At 34.7% G+C, this 22976-nt stretch overlaps 1 protein-coding gene and 1 pseudogene across 3 annotated transcripts in view; one reads left to right on the forward strand and one right to left on the reverse strand.

Moving 5' to 3' along the window:
* Diaph2 (diaphanous related formin 2) overlaps positions 1-22976 on the forward strand; it is a 730565-nt gene that overhangs the window by 145386 nt on the left and 562203 nt on the right. For all 3 annotated transcript variants that reach the window (XM_051142209.1, XM_051142210.1, XM_051142211.1), the window contains one exon: positions 8972-9111. In XM_051142209.1, the coding sequence (XP_050998166.1) occupies positions 8972-9111 (140 nt within the window). The remainder of the gene's footprint in view (positions 1-8971; positions 9112-22976) is intronic.
* Positions 14464-14860, reverse strand: LOC127185704 (dynein light chain roadblock-type 1-like; annotated as a pseudogene).

Here is a 22976-nt window from a genome sequence, read left to right on the forward strand (position 1 = left end):
GTCCCCTGGAGGGGGAGACCTGGTGGCACTCAGAGGAAGGACAGCAGGCAGCCAAGAAGAGACTTGATACCCTATGAGAATATATAGGGGGAGGTAATCCCCCTCAAGAACAGTCATAGGGGAGGGGAATAATGGGAAAATGGGGGGGGGAGGAATGGAAGGATACAAGGGATGGGATAAACATTGAGATGTAACAAGAATAAATTAATAAAAAAAAATAAATAAATAAAAGAAAACTAAACAGTCATTCTTTAAATAAATAAAAAAACACTAAAATTTAAATTAACCTGCTTTTAAGTGGTAAGTGAATTTCTGACTCTAAATTGCCATTCATGATGTGAATAGACTGCAGAGCAGACACTTTAGGACTTTCTGTGCCTACAGTGCCATATAGGATGACCCAGCGGTGCCACCTGTGTTTCCTGTCTGATCTGCAGTTAAACTTTAACGAGTACAGGCAACATGTGGTAATGTCATTTGGTGTTTATTTTGTTACAAATGCTTTTCATACTAAGGTTATTTCATTAGGATTCAGCAATGAATGTTTCACTTCCCAGCAAAAATGTGATCTTAGATACAAACATAAAGGCAGAGATTAGGTGGTAGGACTTGGTTAGAAGGCAGTTCTCAAAGTAATTCAGTTTATATTTACTGTTGTTATCCTTAAAAATGAAACTGCAGAGTTTTAAGATTACCTTACATACTCCAGAAACAGTTAGACAATGTTCAAGAATTCTAGTTTGACAATTATTAGCCCTGAGTTCCAGTGTAATTGATTTACTAGCAAAGCTATAAACATTCTCTGTTTGAGATTTTATAGCTCAGTGTTTCAGTTTTCATCAATATACCCTACTCTGCCTTATGTGATTAACATTTATTAGTCCTTGAACTTCTCTCAAATCTTGCTTTCTATTCTTCAAGGTCCCATGCTCTGACACCTGTTATGATAATCTTTCTGCTCATTACCTATCAGAGTGTGAGCTCTGCTCTGAGAACGTAGGGTCTCAGCTTCCTACTATTCAGCCAAACCTGAGAACACACTAAATGCTAAGTGCTTATATTATAACATAGGAAAGACCCTGGATGCACTGTAACCGATAAATTGTGTTTCTGTTGCTATTTCATGAAGACAGTGAAAACCTGCCTTATAATGCATGAGGAGAGAGTAAGGTGGTAGCCTCGACTTATTTTAAACAGGCCAAATTATTGTTTTAGTATGCATATAGTAAGTAGCCTGCTGTGAATCATATATTTTATAACTCAGTGGGCTTAAAACTTTATTTTATTTAACAGTAGAATTGCTTTTCTCATAGGCATCTTCTGTAGAATATGAATATATAAATGTGCAAATGCCCTCATTGTTAGGGAAACAGAAGGCAGACTTCCAGTCAGCCCATTTTTTGCACATTCCCTCCTCAGCCAGTCAAAGATTAGTATGGAATCTCAAAAAAATATTTTTAATCTCTTACCTGTAATAGAGGTCCATTCTTGAGTATTTCAGGAAGACAGCAGCCTGCTTCTATTTAAAAAATGTAGTTGAGCAGAAGCTTACAACTTTATACCACTGATAATTTTTCATGATGTAATTAATTATTTGGGCATTCATGAAATTAATGACAAAATAATGTCATATACATTCATACTAATTAAGTATACTATACAACAGTTTTCTTGTTAATTTTTTGGTCAACTTGGAACAACCAAGAGTCATTTTCGTGAGAGAGTAACTCAGTTGAAGATTTGCCTGGGCCAGATTGGCCTTTGGCCATATATGTGAGAAACTGTCTTGATTGATGATTGATATGGGAGAGCCCAGGGCACTGTGGGCAGCACACTCCATAAGCAGGTGGGTCTGGGCTATATTAGAAAGCCAGCTGAGCATAAAGAGAGAACAAGCCAGTAACAGTGTTTCTGGATCAAGATCCTGTCCTCACTTCCCCTTTAAGATGGAGTGTAACCTGTAGTGGTAAGATGAAAACAATCCCTTTCCCTCCCAAGTTGCTTTTGGTCAGTGTGTTTTTAATCACAACAGCAACAGCAAAACAAGTGGTACAACCAGACATTCTGCTTTACCAAGATTATTATTTTACTTTTACACCAAGCCTAAGGGTAGACAGCATACTACTTTCATTTTGTAGAACAAGAACCTGAGGTTCAAGATTCAGGTGACAAACTGACCAGTTTCACAGAACTAATAAGGATAAAGCATTGTGAGGAGACTTTTGTTCCCATCCTTATTTCTTTTTTTTATGTTACCTTATTTCTTGCTTTTTTATTATTATTTTTCTTTTTTACATATACATTTATATTATTACACATATATACAATAAATTACCTACAGCAAGAAGAACCAAGAAACATTCATATGCTTTGGCTGTTTGTATTTGGCACCTTGAAGAAAACATCTTTCCTATCTTTGTGCATCTGAAATTCTGAATGTAAATAAATACCTATAATATCTCATCATTATTAACTTAAAACATCTATCTAGACCTAAAAACATGTTAACCCCTAAACAACTAAGCTTAATTGTAAAACTAAACTATTTGGTCTTCAACCTCATCAGAGACTTGAGAAGGAATAAAATTAATTACCTGAGTAAACAGGAAGTGCAGGTTAACAGCTTCCCAAATGAGAAGATGACAGAGACAGTTTGCTGCCTGAACAGTCACCCAACACTCTCTAATTGTTAGACTGTGATGAAATGATTGATAGGAATTTTGGTGAAAATTCTTTGTGCTATAAACAGTGTAAAGTTCCATTGATAAGTAAGGTTTTCAACATCAATTTTTGCCAAACACACACACACACACACACACACACACACACACACACACACACACACACACACACGTTTATTTTCACATCAGCCGGTCAGTTCATTCACTTCTCAATTACTAGTCTTTCCTAAGATTTTTTGCTGCTTTGCTTTTTATTAGCAGTTAGGCAACAAACTGAGTAATATTGAGTGCAATAATTTTGGTAGATGTCATGTACTCAAATGCTTGGAAAGTTAGAGTTTGGAAATAATGGAATCACTTCTTATTTCATGGTAGACATTCTTTTTTATTTTATTTCCTATTCATAGCTTCATTCCTACTTAAAATGTAGGCTTTATTTAGGCTGCAGTAAACATTTATAACCAATGGTAATATTATTAAACAGACTTTGTTACATTGTCTAAAGTTATTATTGAAATTGGATCTGTAAAATGATAAAAAAATATAGTGAAAACATTAAGATTAATTTCTCCATAGTTTTACCTCTATATAAAATATGATATAACACATGTTTCTGTCTTTAACTTGTACAGTATAATTGATTAAATCCTTCCTATTTTTAAAGTACATATTTATATAAAGACACATCCTCCTTTCTTGCAACCCCGAGTAGAGTAAATGTGATGATTGTAAAATACAAGAAGTTATTGCAAACTCTTTTTACCTTATATTCCGTTGACTAAATATTACAAACACATATATGTTTTTGCTTAAATGTATGTTTAGAGTCTTTGGCTTATATATTATTTCTCTTAGAACATGGGCTTAAGGAATGATTTGAAGTATTTGCTTTATGATACTCTTACTCTCTACACTTTCATTTTGAAAATTCTAAGACATATTTTATGTATTTAAAACTCCAATAAGTAAGCGACTTCAGAGGAAACATTATAGATATTTTTTCTTTTAGAAAACATTTAAGTTAATCACATTTCAATAAAATTAATTACATTCTTTTTGACAGAAAAAAATCTGAGGAAACTGATGACTTATACTTCTGCACTGTTGTAGGAATGTTTTGATTCTATTTGTCTTAGACTTTGGAATAGAGTTTCCTATGTTGTACATTTCACCCTCTGAAAATACCTTAATTGAAAACAGTGTGCAATTGATGGGAAATGACACCCTGTGTTGCAATAGCATGATGGTAATTTTTTCCAATTTTTGTAAATACATCTTAACTGATATTATGTGGTATCTTATACTCTTTATTTCCTGTACAACTAAAAGACTTTAGTGCAGCCAGAATTTAATGTCTTAAAGTTATAAAGCCCAACACTATCACAAAACAAATACTTACATATAACTGTACCTGAAATACCAAAATTTCAGATTCCTTTCAAATCTTCTTTTGAATAGTTAATTAGGTAAATTACTAATTTTACTTTTCTTTTAAGGATATTTTGGGTGGGTGGGGAGGTGGGGATGATCTTGGAGAAGTTGGGGGAGGGAGAACTGTAATCAGGATATAGTGTGAAGAAAACTCTAGTAAATTTTTTTCTTATATCAATATCTAAATGTTCAGTAATATGTTCATATTTATAATGTTACTACACACTTCAATATTCAAACTAATACTTAGATTAGTATTGTAGGACACTTTGATTTTCTTACTTAAATAATGGAACTCATATGGGAAATGGCTTTTCAGTTATATTTTAAATTTTGTAGAATCCTCTTATGGGGTAATAGAGGAAATCTTTGTGCTAACGTAACATATTATAGTTTTGAGAGCCACAACAATACATAAGAATTTAAAAGAAATATGACTCATTTATTTATGAAACATAGCTTATAGCACTGTCTTAGTTTCCTTATCTTTTTCTATAATAAAACAATTCTGCTTTACTGGCTTACTCCCAATGTTTTTCTCACCTTGTTTTCTAGCACCACCCATCCAGGGGATGTACCACCAAAAGTCAGCTAGGTCCTCCACATAATCAAGAAACCACAGACATGCTTACAGGGCAGATTGATAGAGGAATTCCTTACATGAGGTTATTTCTTCTCTGGTGACTCCAGTTTGTGTTGCGTTGACAAAATCTAACTATTACCCAAAAAGTGACACCATTGATAATGATTGCTATCTATATACATACTATAGTGAAAGGCCTATGTACAATCCAGTGTCTAGAGGATGGTATGTTTACAACTCTGAGGCCTTTTCTTGTTCCAAGTCACTAAACTCAGTAGTGATTATCTCAACTCCATTCTTAGAATGTCCATCTTAGCACATTGCTCATCTAGTTTTGATATTAAAGTTTTATTTCAGAGTAAGGGGTATGTGACCCCAAAATACTCTTCAGTTCTCTGTGTACTATCTTAGAATAATACAGGCTTAGTTATACAGACATATTCCTACATGCTAGTGATTTTCAAATTAAGGAATGGCTTCAAATTAGGCAAGCTTTTTATTCACATATCATGGAATAGCATGCTGTACTCTAATTGCTAACTTTGGCTGCATTATTTTTTAAATATCAAATGGGCACAGTGGTAATTTTCATTTATCTTATACAGAGCAGCTAATTAAAATTTCAGTTATTATCCATCCATTATCTAGTTGTTGTCTTTGTTCAGTATCAGAACAGGATGTTAATAATAAGCCATTCTTGTATTACAGCCTTATTAAGTACAGTGAGATTTAGTTTAATCTACTGCACTGTTTTGTTTCAGGGCGCCATATCTATTCTTCTGAAAATACTCACACACATGTACATTGTTAAAATAGAGATTTCCAACTTAAATACCTGTTGCTAAAATTCTGTATTCAACATTGGGAAAAGTAGCATAGAAAGGATAAATGAAGTATCTGAAGTTCAGGATATTTATAGTTTAGTCCTGAAATCTGACTAATTATGCTCAGCTACCTACTCCCTGAATTCTTCTTTATTATAATTTTTTTAATGTGTAGTCCTGGCTGTGCTAGAACTCACTATGTAACCAGTCTGACCTTGAACTCAGAGATCCAACTGTGTCTTCTTTCCAAGGCATGAGAAGAGACATGCACGACAAGCTCTGCTGGCTTCTTTATTTCTATAATGAAAATGTTTAAAGAAGTGATCTTCAAGAACCATTTTAACCTTAACATGCTATCATGTTTTTGTAATGTTCACATATGAACTTAAGTTTAAACTCCAAATTTTGTTAAAAATGTTATTCTATGTCATTTAGGTATTTTCTCTTATGTACTAGCTTATTCCATTCCTTTTAACACCCAGGTACCTAGATGATGTAACATAAACTTCTTTCTAAAGTTGATCATGGTGACTTTAGGCCTGAAGTCTTTACCATTTGGGGGACTGCCAAGGCATTGGCAGAAGTTCAATGGCAGCCTATGCTACAGAGAGAGCCTTGTTCTTAAAAAAAGAAAAGGAAAAGGCAACAACAAAAAATGAAAACATTGTTAAAATGTGCGTTGGTAGATGGTCAGAAGGGTAGATGGTAGAGGTGCAGACCATGATGTGCTGCTCTAAGTGTCTATAAACAGCATATCAGCCATGACCATATGGGTTCATTAAAATAATTATATTCAATTTCAATTATCAAAGGGAGTGAACATTTTCTGTGTCTATGATAGGGTAAATATAAACTCATTGTTTGAGCATCTCTATATACATTACCTTAATTGGAGATATTTATTACCCCTGTACCATGCATGAGCAAAATGGTTTATAAGGATGAGGAAATATTTATGCCCAAAGGATATTTCAAGATAAATAAGGGCATGGCTCAAACAAGGTTGTGAATTCTGAGTTTTCTCAGAATGCCGTGTGATGTCTGAATTTACTTCTTCTGAACTCATTTTCTCTGACCATCTTACAAGCTATCACATTCTGAAACAAATCTGTGTTAAAATTTTGTTCACTATGACAAATTTATAAGAGACAAAAGGTGAAAGAATGAAGTCTTATATTGGCTCAAAGTTTCAGAGTTTCAAGAAGTGGTCACTGGAGGTATGACTTTGAAAGGTATTTGAGCCCAAGGGAAAGAAGAATCATTATGCCCAGGAGCACATGTTAGAACATGACTGTTTCCTTCGTGGACAACAGGAAACAAAGAAAATTACACCTTTCAAAGTTGCACCTACAGTAACCACTTCCTCAAATTAGGCCTTTTCTTTCATAATAGTTTAGTTTATACCATTGATTAGGTCATATACTTCATGACTGGCCTGGTCATTGGAAAGGCCCTAACAAATATGCCCAACAGTGTGCTTTGCTAATGCCCTATGTGTCACTCAGTGTGACAATGAATATTAACTTGTTTGGAAGCTTCATCATATTCAAATATGTCTATGATTCATTTGCCTTTTAACAATCAATTCTTCCAGGATATTATATATACACACGTACATATAGTGGTGATCAAGGCAGGTGATATTCTTACCTGGTACAACTTTTGTTATAGTGGGTGAAATAGTTAATTATGATATACTTAATGTAATGCAAATAGTTTACATAATGTGATGGTAACTAGAATATGGGAGAACTGAGGAATTAAACTGAATAGTTCAGTCAGAGAAAGTGACAGAATAAAAAAAAAAATCCTCTATTTAAAAGCTTCCAAGATGGAATTCTCAACTTTATTTTTTAGGTAATAGGTAAGGCTAAACTATTAGTATGGTGTTCCCAGTAGAAAAAAAGTCACAAGTGATGTCTTTTATCACAATATTTTAAGTGTGCTAATACTGGTAATATTGGCATAATATTGTTAGGAAATAATATTCCTGACATGTTACATGCTTTTAGGCTTTTAACATTCATTAATGGGATTTCAAATTCAGAAATATTGGTCAATTTTTACAGTAAGGAGACATTCCCAATGAAAAGTAAAATTATTTGAAATTATAGGGAGTCCATTTCTTATTATTAAAACATATTGAAAAATCTTCCATCTTCTTTAATGATTGCAGTTCTAAACAGTATGAGGACACTTGCTTGGTTTCTTTGCAGACACTTAGTATAAATTTTATGAAGTTAAAAAATGAGAGTAAAGAATTTTAGTTCAAAAGAATTTTATCATATTGTAGGAATGAAACAGTTAAGACTATTATATTGCTGGGGCATGGTGGTGCAGGCCTTTAATCCCAGCACTCGGGAGGCTTAGGCAAGCAGATCTCTGAGTTTGAGGCCAGCATGGTCTACAGAGTTTGAAGACAGTCAGAGCTACATAGAGAAACTCTGTCTCAAAAACAACAACAACAAAAGCAACAACCAAAAAAAAAAATACCTTTATCTGGAACATGAAAAAATTAAAGACTAATCTTCACCATGGTAGTAAGAGGTGACCAGTTGGGAATTAAATGCTTTAGGTTGATTCAATTCATTAACATTTCTAATTGGAGACTATTTAATTGTTTTATACTTTAATGACTTCACTTGTTTTGAAATATAGTCATACTCTGGGTATCTTTCAATAGATTTAGGATATGTATAACATCTTTTTTTAGAGTGTATTGCTTTTTAAAATTTTTAATTTATTATAATTTATTTATATTACATCCGACTTGTTATCTCCTCTCTTGTGTCTCCCCATTCCCACCCTCCCTTCCTCTTCCTATAATATCTTATATTAAATTTTTTTCTATAGTTCATGCAACTGAATATAGTTATATGAAGAGTCAACTATAAAATTAATAAAATGATTTAACAATGTTTATGTTGTGAGCTAAGGAGGACCAACTAATATTAATCCTAATACTTGCATTGTTAGTTTAAGTAGCCCTGTCAGAAATACTTTTTGTATTCTTATCAGTGTTCTTTTCGAGCTGTGAGTACCAGATTGTGTAGTTTTGTTTTACAGCAGCTGTGGAGAATGTTGTAACATGCACAGTAAAATCTTGCCATTGAATTTTTTAAAGAATTGTTGGATTTTGGATATAACATGGAGGTAGAATATTTCCCTGTTGTATTTAAGGCACTGAGTCTCATCCCAGCATTTAAAACAAAGAAGGGGGACATGGTATCTATACAAAGTAAAATACTGATATGCTTTTTATTTCACTAATTAAAATTATGTTTGTATTTAAATTGGTATACAAAATATTAGCTCTCAATATTGTTTAGGTAAGGAGAGTGTATTGAAACACACTACTTGAAATGCCATAATATTCCTTATACAGTTTGTTTTTATTTTACCTTAAAGATTTTTTAAAATGTCTAAAGTGGTATCTTCCATTTGTTTTATAGGGTGGCCTGAAAAACAGCAAGCATGAATGCACCCTGTCTTCACAAGAATATGTTCATGAATTACGATCTGGGATCTCAGATGAGAAACTTCTCAACTGCCTCGAATCTCTGAGAGTTTCCTTAACCAGCAATCCTGTCAGGTAGGCTGTCCTTACCATTTTCAAAGGATTCATGCGTTGTACATTGTATATAGATATTTGGAAATATAATCACATGCGTTATTTTAAATTAAAGATGTTTCTGTTCAGAAGCATATCATTCTCTACTAGAAGATCAATGTCAGATTTTCACGTTGTATGTGTTTAAAATTATATGTTTAGCTAATCTGGCCTTTAATAATGTATGATACAAAATTTGTTGAACATTTATTTCCTTTTTGATTATGTAAAATAAATCCAGAAGCTAAATATTGACATTTATATGTTAGTCTATTTGTGTACCCAGATAATTTTTATTATTTATCTGCAAATTATATTAATTACACTAGCTTACAATTTTATTCCCTTTATACATGTGATTATATTTAAGTATGTATATAATTTCTTATTATATCTAAATTTTACATAAGACTACCAACATTTTTTCAACTTTGAGATACCCCAAGTATTTTACTGATAAAAATTAAATAGATTATTTATAATCTCCTTATTATTGTATATGTTATTAGGAGGTAGTTGTGTGGTAGCAATGGATTGAATAATAACTTTTTCTTTATTTACAATAATAGGCTTTAGAATTAGTAACACCCCAAGTAATACATTATGAAGAAAAATAGATTTCAATGTAATATTATAATATTCTGGGATCTATATACTAAATTACCATCGTCTTGAGGTAAAAATTTACTAAAAAAGAGTATATAAAGGAGCTTTATGATTTTATTCATATTTCCTCTATGTTAATGCTTAGGTCCAATGTACATCTCAGTCATTCAACTGAGATTATATATAAGTTCCAATGTATTGTTTATTTATATTCATACTATACTTTGCAAAATTTGAAAATATTTTTATTAAGGAGAGTGTTAAGATGTGGCTTCGTTTGATTATGAGAATCTTTCAATGGCTGCTGTGTTACTATATCTAAAATGGTATGCCTTTAAATTTTAGTAATGTCTTTATTGTGTTTTTTTTCCCCACACACTCACTTTGTGGCCCAGAGTAGCCTGGAACTCAACATCCCTCAGGTTATCCTTGAATGTGTAGGAATCCTTCTGCCTTGACCTCCTTAGTGCAAAGCTACTATACCCAACATGGATATGTCTTATGTTATAATAAAAACCACACCACACTACTAGCACCTCAATATCAGCTGCAGTGCCCTTCCCTATTAAATACTTATAACCACAAACTTTCTATGGAGGAATTGATGAAGTGAATATAAATTGGATATAGTGACACATGTCTGTATTTTTAGCTGTGGGACAGTGTGTCTGTGAGATTGTCTAAAGTGCTAAATCATCCTGGGCAACAGCATGTGAAACTCATTAAACCAAGCCACTAAAAACAAAACAAAATTAAAATCTCAAGTCCTGGCATTCATGGCTAGAAATGTGGCTCAATAGTTAAAAAAAAAAATGTTTGCTGCTGCTCTTCCAGAGGACACCTGTTTGTTTCCTAGCATCAATGCTGAACAGCTCAAAACCACAAGAAGTTGACCTTCAGTTTTGACCTCTGTGAGCGTGGACACACATTCATGCAATCACACACACACACACACACACACACACACACACACACACACACACATACACACACAAATAAAACGGCTCTCAAGCAACTTGTGACATTCAATAAAGGAGAGACTAGTATACATTTTCCCTACTCCAAATTCTTCTTAGCTTGTCACCATATGGGTTCCCTAGTAAGGGGAGCAGGGACTGTCTCTGGCATGGACACTGTTGTGTTCTTTTTGATCACATCTCTGTGGCCAGGTGCCTTACCAAGCCACAGAGGAAGAGGATGCAGGCCATTCTAATGAGATGTTGTAGGCTGGAGATGGTAGGTGAGAAGGGCTCCCTCTCTTTGAGGACTAGGGGACGGGCATGGAGGGAAGAGGGAAGCCAGGTGGGACCTGGAAGAGATGAGGGAAAGGGCCACGTTTGGGTTGTGTAGTGAATAAAGTTAAAGAAATATATACAAATAAAAAGATAATATAGTGCTTGATATTACATAAAGAAAGGTTTTTTAAAAGACCATTTTCTTTTTGTTTATTAGTCTGAGGTACGGTCTCTCTTTGTAGACTAGTTCAGACCATCCTGAAACTGTTCAAATAAAGTGGGCTTTAAACTCAGGGAGATCCACCAGCACCAAGTATTGCCAGTGAATTGATTGCGGTTACTGGGCAGTTGGCATACTTACCTGTTTTAAAATTCTACATAGTAACAAAAGGCGCAGCAAAGAGGGTTTTGTGATCTCACAAGAATCTGGGTGTCTAAGAGTAGCCACTGTCTTTTCTGGTAGCTGTTTGGCTGTGGAGGAAGTGTGAAGTTGGTTGTGGTTGTGAGGCCGGGTACCGGCATTCTGTGGTAGAATTGTCGTCTGTCAGAGACAGCGATATTCTGTTGAGAAGTCATCCCACGAGACAACACTCAGAAGTGATCTTGTTGAACCATCAAACCTCCCCAAGGCCTGAGTCTGAGTGGCAGCTGCCAGCGTTTCTAGCGTGTCTGATCTTAACTTCATCTATATGGAGGGTCTGCATCTGATTCAAGCATGCTCTCACCAGGAAGGGAGGGATATCACCAAGCTATGAACAGAGCTCCTCGGATTCACTGATGGAGCTATCACTCAAGCCACTGAGTATCTCATTATGATGGGCTACATCCATCCTGTCCTGGATTGCCAGCATCTTAAAATTGCTGGATGAGACAAAGAACTGACTTTGTAGCTTTTGAAGATGCTTGTGTTCTGCTTTTTTGAGTTTTAGGAAGTAAAACAAAAAAGAAAGGAATTAAAAAAATGAAACCAAACCAAAACAACAAAATTCTCAGCTGGCATCTACTAGCGATATGTTATTTCTAGCTTCATTGAACTTACATGTTTTCTGATGAGTGAGGGGCCCAAAGACTGGACTTCAGTGCAGTATATTTCAACAATAATAGGAACGCTCCAGGATGGATGTGTAACAGAAAAGAAATTTGTGCCCTAATTAGAATGTTTTTTTCTGCATGAATTTATCTTAGTCACTTTAACTTTTCCTAAATATAGTACATGACAAATACAGCTTTACTGAAAATAAGTTATGATTTTAACTATTCAGATCAATTTTTGAGTAATTTGGTTTTATTAACATTTATTTTTCTTTAAAATAAATTTTACTGTATATGTATGCAATTCACTCTCTTTGATACTCTTCAAATACTTTCTTTAAATATGCATAAGTTAAATGGATTTCCTCTTTCAGTTAAATTACAATTTTCTTTACTTGAATTATGTTGTTGTGCTGGTGTATTACCTACAGTATTGGTTGTTCTACTTTATGTAAAACGGGGTATTTTGCTTTGAGATAGGCAAACAGTTAAGAGAAACAAGAATTTTGAGTTAAGCAGAAATTAACTGAAATATTTTATTAAACCATTGCAAAATTTTAAATTTCTTGTGTGCTTTTTCCCATAATTTATTAGAAAAAGCTGCTAATTTAATGTTCTTAAGGTGTTATAGGTTTTTATTATGAAGTATATTTTTCTTTTGTTTTTAACATCAAACATTGTATTTTGCTAGTGGTAACTCATTTTAGTATAGGTTATATCAGATTTGAAAGGCTTTTAAGTCATTGATCATTAAGACTTCCATTATACATACATTAAAAATGGTGTATTTCAAATTACTTGTTTGGTTAAGTTAGAGGAAGAAAAATATTTTTTTCTAGGAAAAAGTAAATGTGCCTATTTGTATTCAGAAAGGTGGAAAAGAACATTGATCCTCTTCAACCATTAAAAGGGGACACAAACCCCATAAAATCCTTTAGATAATTAGCAGTGAGGAATCTATTTTCAGAGAAACAGAAAGTGGTGACCTCTCATTGGTTCTTAAAATAATTACTGAAAAAATTTGTTTTAAATCTTGTGAGTCAATGTTTCTTCCCTTGAAAGCAAACTATAAATGCTCTGTAAATGTTTTCTTTTTAAGAGATTATTTGCTTTGTGTACTTGAGTGTTTTACCTTGATGTATGTGTACCTTACACATGCTAAGTGACCTTGGAGATCAGTAGAGAGCATCCTGTTTCCTGGCTGGAGTGACATATGGTTCTGAAACACCATGTCGGGGCTGAGCTCTTTAAGAACAACATGTGTTCTTAACTGCTGAGTCATCTCTCCAACTCCTATACATGGTATTTTTTTGAAATAATAATTTATTTTTTTGGTAAATTTAATGTGTGTTAATCATACTTGATCTACAAGTAGGCACAAAACATCCCAACAGCAAGTTCTTATACACAAGAGATTTATTTGCACCAGAGTAACAGAAGGCAGGAAGTGAGAGACAAAGACAGGTTTTAGAGAATGAAAGATATTTGCCTGGGAGGTAATTGTCTTGGAAGATAAGGGACATTTTCCTGGGAGGTCCAAAGACTGCCTCTGAATAGACAGGAGACAGACATGGCTCATAGGCAAATGGCAGTTTATAAAGGGAAAGGAGAAATTCCTTTGTTAGGATGAGTTGGTCACTCTTGATTGGGCATGTAAATTAGGGTGGACAAAATGGGGGGATTTTGATTTCTGGGCTTTAATACTTAGTTGGACCTTGCTAGTCAGCTTCATGACATAGAAGTGGCCAAATAAGAGACTGGACCTTGGAGGCTAGATGTAGGGATATAATCTAATGGCTTAATTGGGAAGAAGGGTAAAAGGCAAACATGTCACCAACATATTTACCATACTCAGACCTGTGTTTGCCTCGCACTGGCATGCTAGACCTTTTCAATACTCATCCCTTATGTCTTCCTAGATATCACTACTTCTCAACCCACCAAGATACAATGATTAGAAGAGTAAACCTGGTCAAATATGGGACACCAGAGTTCATGTAAAAGAAGGATAGCAGGCTATCAAGAAGAGACGTGATACCCTATGAGCATATACAGGGGAAAGAGGTCCGCCTCAGTCACAGTCATAGAGGAGGGGAGTAAGGGGAAAATGGGAGGGAGGGAGGAATGGGAGGATACAAGGGAGGAGATAACAATTGAGATGTAATATGAATAAATTAATAATTATATTTAAAAAAGAAGACTATACCTGTTGTCTAGCAGATTTAAAAAAAAATAATTCAATTATTTTAGTTACAGAAAACAAAAAACATTTGCCAAGAGTAACAAAGCTAACTTAAGTTCAGAAGAACTCTAGATGCAGGTACTTTTTAATAAGCTCTTACTCCAATACATAGAAATGAGACCCAAGCCTTCCCGAGAACTGTTTGGAACAGTAGAGGAACTCCTATTGTGTGGTGGGCAGAGCTACCAGCCTGTTCTAGATCACTGGCATGCTGCATGGGCTCTTAGGAAATGTCTATATTCCAACTGACATGATTGACACTATTATTCCTGTGGGAGGAGGTCATTACATTAGGAAATGATACAGGAAGCTAAGAATATCTTATTCATCGTGATTATGAATCACAGTCAGATAAGAAAATAGCCCTTTTCTGTTAAAATCATAATTTGATTTTTCTTGTAATGAATTAGAAGGAAATGAGTTCATTCTGCAGGTTAATTTTGCCCATGGTGCTTTGTGCCTTCATGAAGAAGTTGTCCACGAGGTTGGCATACTGTCAGGCAGTGGGATTGCCCATGGTGCTTTTCATGGGACTCCCTTTGGTGATTACTGCAATATTTTCCTGTACTCCTTTCTGGCACTGAAGTCTCTTAAGTATATCTTTTATCTCTGGCATCTTGGAGCAATCGAGCAGCTCTACATTGCTGAGACTCCTTATCAGACATTTCTGAAAAGTATAGTCTTTAATGCAGAAGGAATTTGGGATTACTTTTTTCTAAAACCATTATCTTTCCTAGTGAAAATCAGACTGGAGGTAAGGTAATTAAGGACATGCTTTCCTGATATTCGTGGTACTGAGAGAAATAATGTAGAAGATAAAATATTACCTTGTTACAGCACCTAATATGAATGCAGAAACCTAGAGCTAAGGGTTTTGTATTTGTGAGTGTAACTATAAGTCATGTAGTAATTGTTGGAGCTGATTCAATTGGCTGCAGTATCAGTAGGCAGGGTTTAATTTTTTTCCCCTTCTCTGGTCCTATTATGTCCATAAGTATGACTTTTGCTTTTTGTCTCCCTCGACCTTCACCCTAAAGTCCTTTTCATTTTGGAAGTTAACCTGATAATGTGTCTGGGAACTAATGTTGTAATATGTATCTTTCAATAAAGTAGATAGCTAACCTTTCTCCTAAATTCTGAAGGTCTCTACCTTCCCATTGGTTTTCTTCAGGGTTTTTTTTTTTCTGTGTGTGTGTAGTTGTTTGTTTGTTTTTGTTCTTTTTATTTTAGATATTTTAGTTAACCTCACACTGTTTATTCCTCTAAGTGGAATCAAATGCTTTAGTGGGATTCCGTTGCTTGAAAGGAATAATGGAAGACAAGTTAAGTAGGCCTAACAAAAATATGTGTAGAAATAACAAATATATAGTAATTCCTGGATTGCTTTACCCTTATTTCGTTGGTACATGTTATGTGTAATATTTAAAAAGTTAATTTTTGAGTGCCCAACATTGAGTACTTATTCTTTCAGTTTTGTTTAGATAATGATTTGGCTGATAGTAAAGATTTGGCCAATGCTCCTTTTCCCTGTTTGAGGGCCAATCCTTTGGGTAACTTGAGGAGATAACTTCAACTATTTTGGGCAAACACATTTATGTATAAGAAACCTGAAAAAGAGTTGTTTTTTTTTATTATTTTAAAAGTTTTAACAATAAACATTCTTTTATTTGAAATCTGCTGCTAGTTATAATTCACTTGTAATTCACCCACTGTGGTTCATAGACATATGAAATATATGTGTTTATATACTTACTGAAGTTAGCCTATTAAATATTATAAAATTAAACATGTTTTCAAACAAAATCTATAATTACTATTTTCACAATTGATAATTTATTATCTCTTCTTACTTAAAAATGACAGTATAATTTGGTAAGTGTGAGTCTCATGGGGGAGAAATAAAAACTTATTTCTAAACTAAATGTGTACTACCTCACACTGCCCTGAATGTAGAGGGCACAGAGGCTCTATGTGGAGGCTATTGAACATCAGAATTCAAAAAGATGTAACAGCACAATTATCCCTTCTTTTGATCGCTTCCTTCCTTCCTTCCTTCCGTCCACCCTTTCTTTCTTTCTTTCTTTCTTTCTTTTTTCTTTCTTTCTTTTTATTGATTCTTTTTTAGTTTCACATCATTCATCCCAGTACCACTCCTCTTTCCATCTCATCATATCCGCCCTTTACCCCCAATAAAAAACACACAAATGTAAAACCAACAACAAGCACAAAAACATAGAAAACTTCCCATCATGCAAGCTGGAGTATATCACAGTATATGCCATCCTCACTGTCTTGAAAGTTACTGTATGGAAAATGCCATCAGGTGAAAGATTTGATTATTCTTATGATACATATTCAACATATAGGTATATTGTAGCACATAAGTCTTACAAGTCATGGTATCTCAAGTTGGAAACATGCAAATAAAAAACATACTGCTAACATGGAGTGTATTCCAGGTAGTATGCCAGGTTGCAGCGGGGAAAAAACATCGGGTACACTAGATACTCAAAGTATGGCAAGGTATCTCTCTGAAGCAGTCCTTCCTTAGCAAATTAGCTATCATTTAAATTTCATTACATTATTCTTGAGGCCACTTCTACCTTCCTCTAACACCACATGCATATCTTACATGGATGTACATGCAGTATAAACACACATTCACAAAAAACAAAAAGGAAAATAGCATTTTTTTTCTGTAAAAAGAAATGCTCTCAATATATTTTTTAAAAGAAAATTTAAAAAAAGTGAATAAAAACACAGTATCCTCAGTAACAAAAAACAAAATAATTGTGGGGTTATTACTTTTATCTGGTCCAGTTACTTTCTGATCCAAGGAACAACTAATAAATAAGGTGATAGAAGGAAGCAAGTATTTTCCGGGTTAATCCTGAGGAGATATATATTTAACCTCTCTATTTTTAATCTCCCATCTTGGAGAACTAAGACAGTATAAAGGATTTTTGTGGCCATCGTGGGTGATAGTGAGGCAGCAGTTGGACAATTCAGAGCTTGGCCAGAGTTTTTGTCCTCAGAGAACATGTCCCTTTCTTTTTTTTTAAGGAGTTTTTATTATATTACATTTTCCATATATGTTTATATTATTACACATAAATAAAATACATACAGCAAAAAGAACCACGAAACAACCAGGAATTATATAAATGTTACATCCATAGTGATTTGGCTACTTGTATTTGGCAATCATGAAGAAAGCATCTTTTCTATCTTGGTTGAGTCTAAAGTTTGGAATAAAAATCAATTTTTATCATATCTCATCATTATCAACTTAAAACATCTATCTAGACCTAAAAACATATTAACCCCTATACAACTAAGTTTAATTGTAAAACTAAACTATCTGGTCTTTAACCCCATCAGAGACTTGAGAAGGAATAAAACTTAATTACCTGAGTGAATTGGAAATGCAGGTTAGCAACTTCCAAAATGAAAAAAATGACAGAGACAGTTTTCTACCTGAACAGTCACTCAAAACTCTCTATAATGTTGGAACATCTTCAGCCTTCTGGCCCAATATATCTGACAGACATGTTTGTGAGGCAAGAACTTTGAGTTGCTTACCCGGTCTTGGCAGAGTTTGGCTGTTGACTGTGCCTGCATCCAGCTTGCCTTTTTTTAAGGCAGAATTCTGTCTGTGGCAGAAATGAGGACATTTTGCCCAATGGCTTGTTTGTCATATTTGAAGCCAACTCCATAAGGACATGTCCCTTTCTTGATCTTGATCAGATCGATATTTGACATGCCGAGGCAGCATCTCCATTTTCTCTTATGTAAACAAGTTCACATGGAAAAAATGGAGATGACACTTTATAGGCAATGCTATCTGAAATGGACAAATTATTAAAAGATTAAAGAAAGTACAGGCATCAAAAGTAAATACAGCACTATCACAAAGACTGGAAAGAGGTGGGAGTAAAAGTCTACTATTTATTACCACATATCTCAATTTTTCATCCTAAAATTATAAGTTTGTTATTATGGATTATTTATGTTATTATGAATTATTATGGATATCTGTTTCACATTTACAGTCTACATTTGATTTCTGCCTACAATGTAATGTTGGTGGTATGCAATGTGTTTATATCACATGACTATGTACTGAAGGTACAGGGTAATGTCTTCCCCCATTTAGAAGCCACAGCAAAGATTAACATTGATTTTTAAGTAAAGTGTATAGAGGTGCTGTAGGAAATAATTATTTCACATTACTAATAGTTACTACATTAAGGAAGACTAGTTTTATTCCTTTGAAGTATCAGTACCCACTCCAAAGTATACTATAGAGTATACTTCCTATTTCCAGCCAGATAAACCCACTTTAAACCATGAAACTTTGCTCTCTAGTTACTTTGCAATTTAAAAGGCTTAACCTCCCTCTCAAGATCTAATAAATAAGCAAACAAACCACCCCAACAAACAACAGATTTGTCTTCCTTAATGGATAGAAACAAATATGTAAACAAAATCAATGAAGCAACAACAGGAAGGAAATCAGTGTAAGAATAAACTAAGGCTCATTATTAAGTATATGAATTAAGTTATATATATATATATATATATATATATATATATATATATATATATTTATATAAAAGAAATAGTAAATGCAAAGATAAATCACTTTGAGTACAGTCGATTGTGTAACAGTTAAATATTCCCTGAAATTTAGGATCACCGAGTCATCCTTTTAACCTCATATGGCCTTTATAATAATTACCACAAAGCGAGTTGTTTCAAACAGTAAAAATGTAGTCTGTCACAGTTAAAGTAGACAGAAGGTTCATTGAGTTTCCTCTAAGACCCTAGAGGATGCCGTTTCTTGTCTATTTCAGCACCTAGATTTCCTTGACTTGTGGCAGCCTCATTCTACCCTTTGCTTCTAACCTCACATGAATTCTTTATCTTTGGACAACTTGTCTGTCTTTTATGAAGTCATATTAATTAGAGTCAGGGTCCATACTGATTTAATAGAAAGCTTGTTCTGACCTTTATTATAACTAGAAACACCCTGTTTTCAAGTAAAGTCATATTCTGAGATTCTGGGTGGACAATCTTCAATCTACTGTTATTATGCAAAGGGACATTAGCCTTATATCTACTGAAACAACAAAACAAAAGTTCAGTTATTTTCAGGAAATGGCATTAACTAGCTCAGAAAAACTGGAAATTAGAGAATTGGGTTGCTTTAGCCCTTTTATTGAAATTACATTTTGCTGGATTTGTTCTCTTTAATTAAAAAAGTTTTAGTTAGAAATTATGAGAGCTAGATTTTTATATGGCTGATTTACACTAGAATACTACTTTTGAGAATTCTGTTTCTTTTTTTTAATATTTATTTATTTATTATGTATACAGTATTCCGCCTGCATGTACACCTGCATGCCAGAAGAGGGCACTAAATCTCATTGTGGATGGCTGTGAGCCACCATGTGACTGGAAGAGCAGTCAGTGCTCTTAACCACTGAGTCTTCTAAGTCAGTGTACTTGCTTTGTACCTCAGTTACTCCACATGTAAATGAGATTGAAACCTTCCCATAAAATGTGTTTTGCATATTTTCCTTTGCTTATTTTCAATTTTTTTTGGTTGTTAGAATTAGCTTCATATTGAGAAATTATTTGATAAAGGAAGTAACAGTTTCTTTACAGAGTTAGAGAACTTTTTAGCTATAAAAATGCTTTTATACAGGATTTTATTAGCTATTCTGTTTCTTTGTTTGTTTGTTTTCCTTTTTGTCCTTCAACTGAAGAATGGATAAAAACACTGGTACATTTACTCAATGCAATACTCCTCAGTTAATAAAAACAAGGAAATTTTGAAATTTGTAGGCAAATGGATGGAACTAGAAATGATCATTCTGGGTGAGTTAACACAGACCAAGAAATACAACACAGACCCAGAAATACACACACGGTATGTACTCACTCATAAGTGGATATTAGCCACATAGTACAGGATAACCACACTACAATATAAAAACCTAAAGAAACTAAACAACAAGGAGGACTCTAGGGAGGATGCTTAATTCTCATTCAGAATGGCAAATAGAATAGACACTGGAAGCAGTTGAAGAGAAGGAACAGGAAGGGAGCCTACCATAGAGGTCTTCTGAAAGACTCCAACCAGCCGTGGATCCAAGCAGATGCTGAAACACACAGTCAAACTCCCAAGTGGAGCAAAAGGATCATATGGAAGTGTTGGGGAACAGAGGGACCTGGAGGGGACAGGAGCTCCACAAGAAGACTAATGGAGCCAATACATTCTGGCAGAGGACAGGGGTGCTGCAGAGACTGATGTACCAACTTGGACCATGCACGGTGAGGGCCTAGACCCTCTGCTCAGATGTCACAGACAGGCAGCACATTCTCCTTGTGTGTCTCATAATATCGGGAGTAGGAAGTACTGCTGACATGGACTCTGGTGCTCACATGTTGATCAATCTCCCCTGGTGGTGAGGCCTTGACAGGCCACAGAGGAAGAGGAAATAGGCAGTCCAGATGAGACTTGATAGGGTAAGGTCAGATCTTAGGAAAGGAGGGTTCCCCTTTCTGAGGATTATGGGGAAGGGAGGGAGGGGTATGAAGAAGGGATTGTTGGACCAGGAGGCAATGATGGAGGGGGTTAAAATTGGGATGTAAAGCGATCAAATTAAAAATAAAAAGTAAAACAAAAATGTTTTTGTTTATACATTTTTGCTTAACCCAGATAATCTTTTATGATATGTTTTTTGTTATGTGTATGAATATTTGGCTGTAAGTATATATGAGTACAGTGTGTGTGCTTGGGACAAATAAAGGCCATAGATTTTTGTCAGATCCCCTATAACTAGAGTTACAAGATTGTGAGCTGTGAACCAAACTTTGGTCCTCTGATAAAGTAGCAAGTGTTGGCTGCCGAGCCATCTTCCCAAAGCCTGGATAAACTTTTATATATATATATATTTTTTTTTTACATTTTTATTTTTATTTTTTTTATTAATTTATTCTTGTTACATCTCAATGTTTATCCCATTCCTTGTATCCTCCCATTCTTCCCTCCCCTCCATTTTCCCATTTTTTTCCTCCCCTATGACTATTCCTGAGGGGGACCTCCTCCCCCTGTATATGCTCATAGGGTATCAAGTCTCTTCTTGGCAACCTGCTGTCCTTCCTCTGAGTGCCACCAGGTCTCCCCCTCCAGGGGACATGGTCAAATGCGAGGCACCAGAGTACGTGAGAAAGTCATATCACACTCTCCAATCAACTGAGGAGAATGTTCTGACCATTGGCTAGATCTAGGTAGGGGCTTAAAGTTTACTGCCTGTATTGTCCTTGGCTGGTGCCTTAGTTTGAGCGGGACCCCTGGGCCTAAATCTGCCTATCATAATGTTCTACTTGTAGGTTTCTAGGACCCTCTGGATCCTTCTACTTTGCTATTCTCCCATGCTTCTCTCATCTAGAGTCCCAATAGGATGTCCTCTCTTCTGTCCCAGTTTCCTGGTAAGTGGAGGCTTTCGTGTGACATGCCCCTTCGGCTAGTATGCTGATATAAGTGAGTATATACCATTTTTTTGAGAGGTAAATTTTTTATTTAACTGAGAGCAAAGTGGGAAGAAATAACACAGGTAGTACATAGCCAAATGGGGCCTCAAACTGATTGGAAACTCATTGTAGACATATTCTTGCTTTTTCTTCCCACTCAATGTTACCTCTATTTTGCTGTCATCTCAAGCCCTACTTTTTAAAAAATTTTATTTTATTTTAAGTGTCTTAACCACTTAATCATATAAGCACACAAACCCTCAATGTTTCATCTCAGAAGTTTGACATATAAAATTACATATGTATAATTATAAAACCAGAAGGAGAAGCAAAGAAGTTCAAGGTAGTATATCATGTGCCTTAAAATCAAGTTATTTGTAGTTGCCTATGTTCTATAATAGAGTAGTTTCATATTCATATGTCTGCTTTTATAATTTCATTTTTACTCTGTTCTGGATAAGGTACTCACTTGTCCTCTTATTTGTTTCAGAATAGTTGCCACTGTGTAATTTATATACAAAAATATGTGAGTTTGTGTGGATATTAAACTGTCATCAGTAACAACCTCTGCTTCTCAAAGGGAGAAAGAATCTTCATTACTTTGGCACTATTTTGTGCCCAGGCATTTTTGGCTGTAATTAGAGTAAGAACATGAAGGTAATATCTTCCACATAGGGATGGAACATATTAGTTTGATTGAACTAAATTCATAAGCTACAGGCAGCTTTGCATGCCTTAAACAATAGTCTTTTTTTGTTTTGTTTTGGTTTGGTTTTGTCTTTTCAAGAGAGGGTAACCCTGGTTGTAGTGGAACTCATTATCTAGACCAGGCTGACTTACCTCTGCCTCCAGAGTGCTGGGATTAAAGCCATGCAGTACCACCACCACCAGCCCAATAGTCTTTTTATATTTCATGGTGACTTAATTAAATGCAAGTTTTGCAACTCTATTTAACACCCCCAAAGTCCCTGTGCTTCAGCAATAAAAGAAGTCCCAGTCTGCTATTACAACTTGCATTAGACCTTGTACGTACCGTGGTCTCCATAATTTAGAATAAGTAGTATGTTACATATAGATTTATATTTATATACCTTTACTAAAGTTGATAAAAGGAAGCGATGTTTACTGGGAAATGACCAGTGAGTTTGGAGCATTGCTCCCCCAGCCAGGCCATTATAGGATACATAGAT

Source organism: Acomys russatus, chromosome X (genome assembly GCF_903995435.1).
Source record: "Acomys russatus chromosome X, mAcoRus1.1, whole genome shotgun sequence".
Taxonomy (NCBI): Eukaryota; Metazoa; Chordata; class Mammalia; order Rodentia; family Muridae; genus Acomys; species Acomys russatus.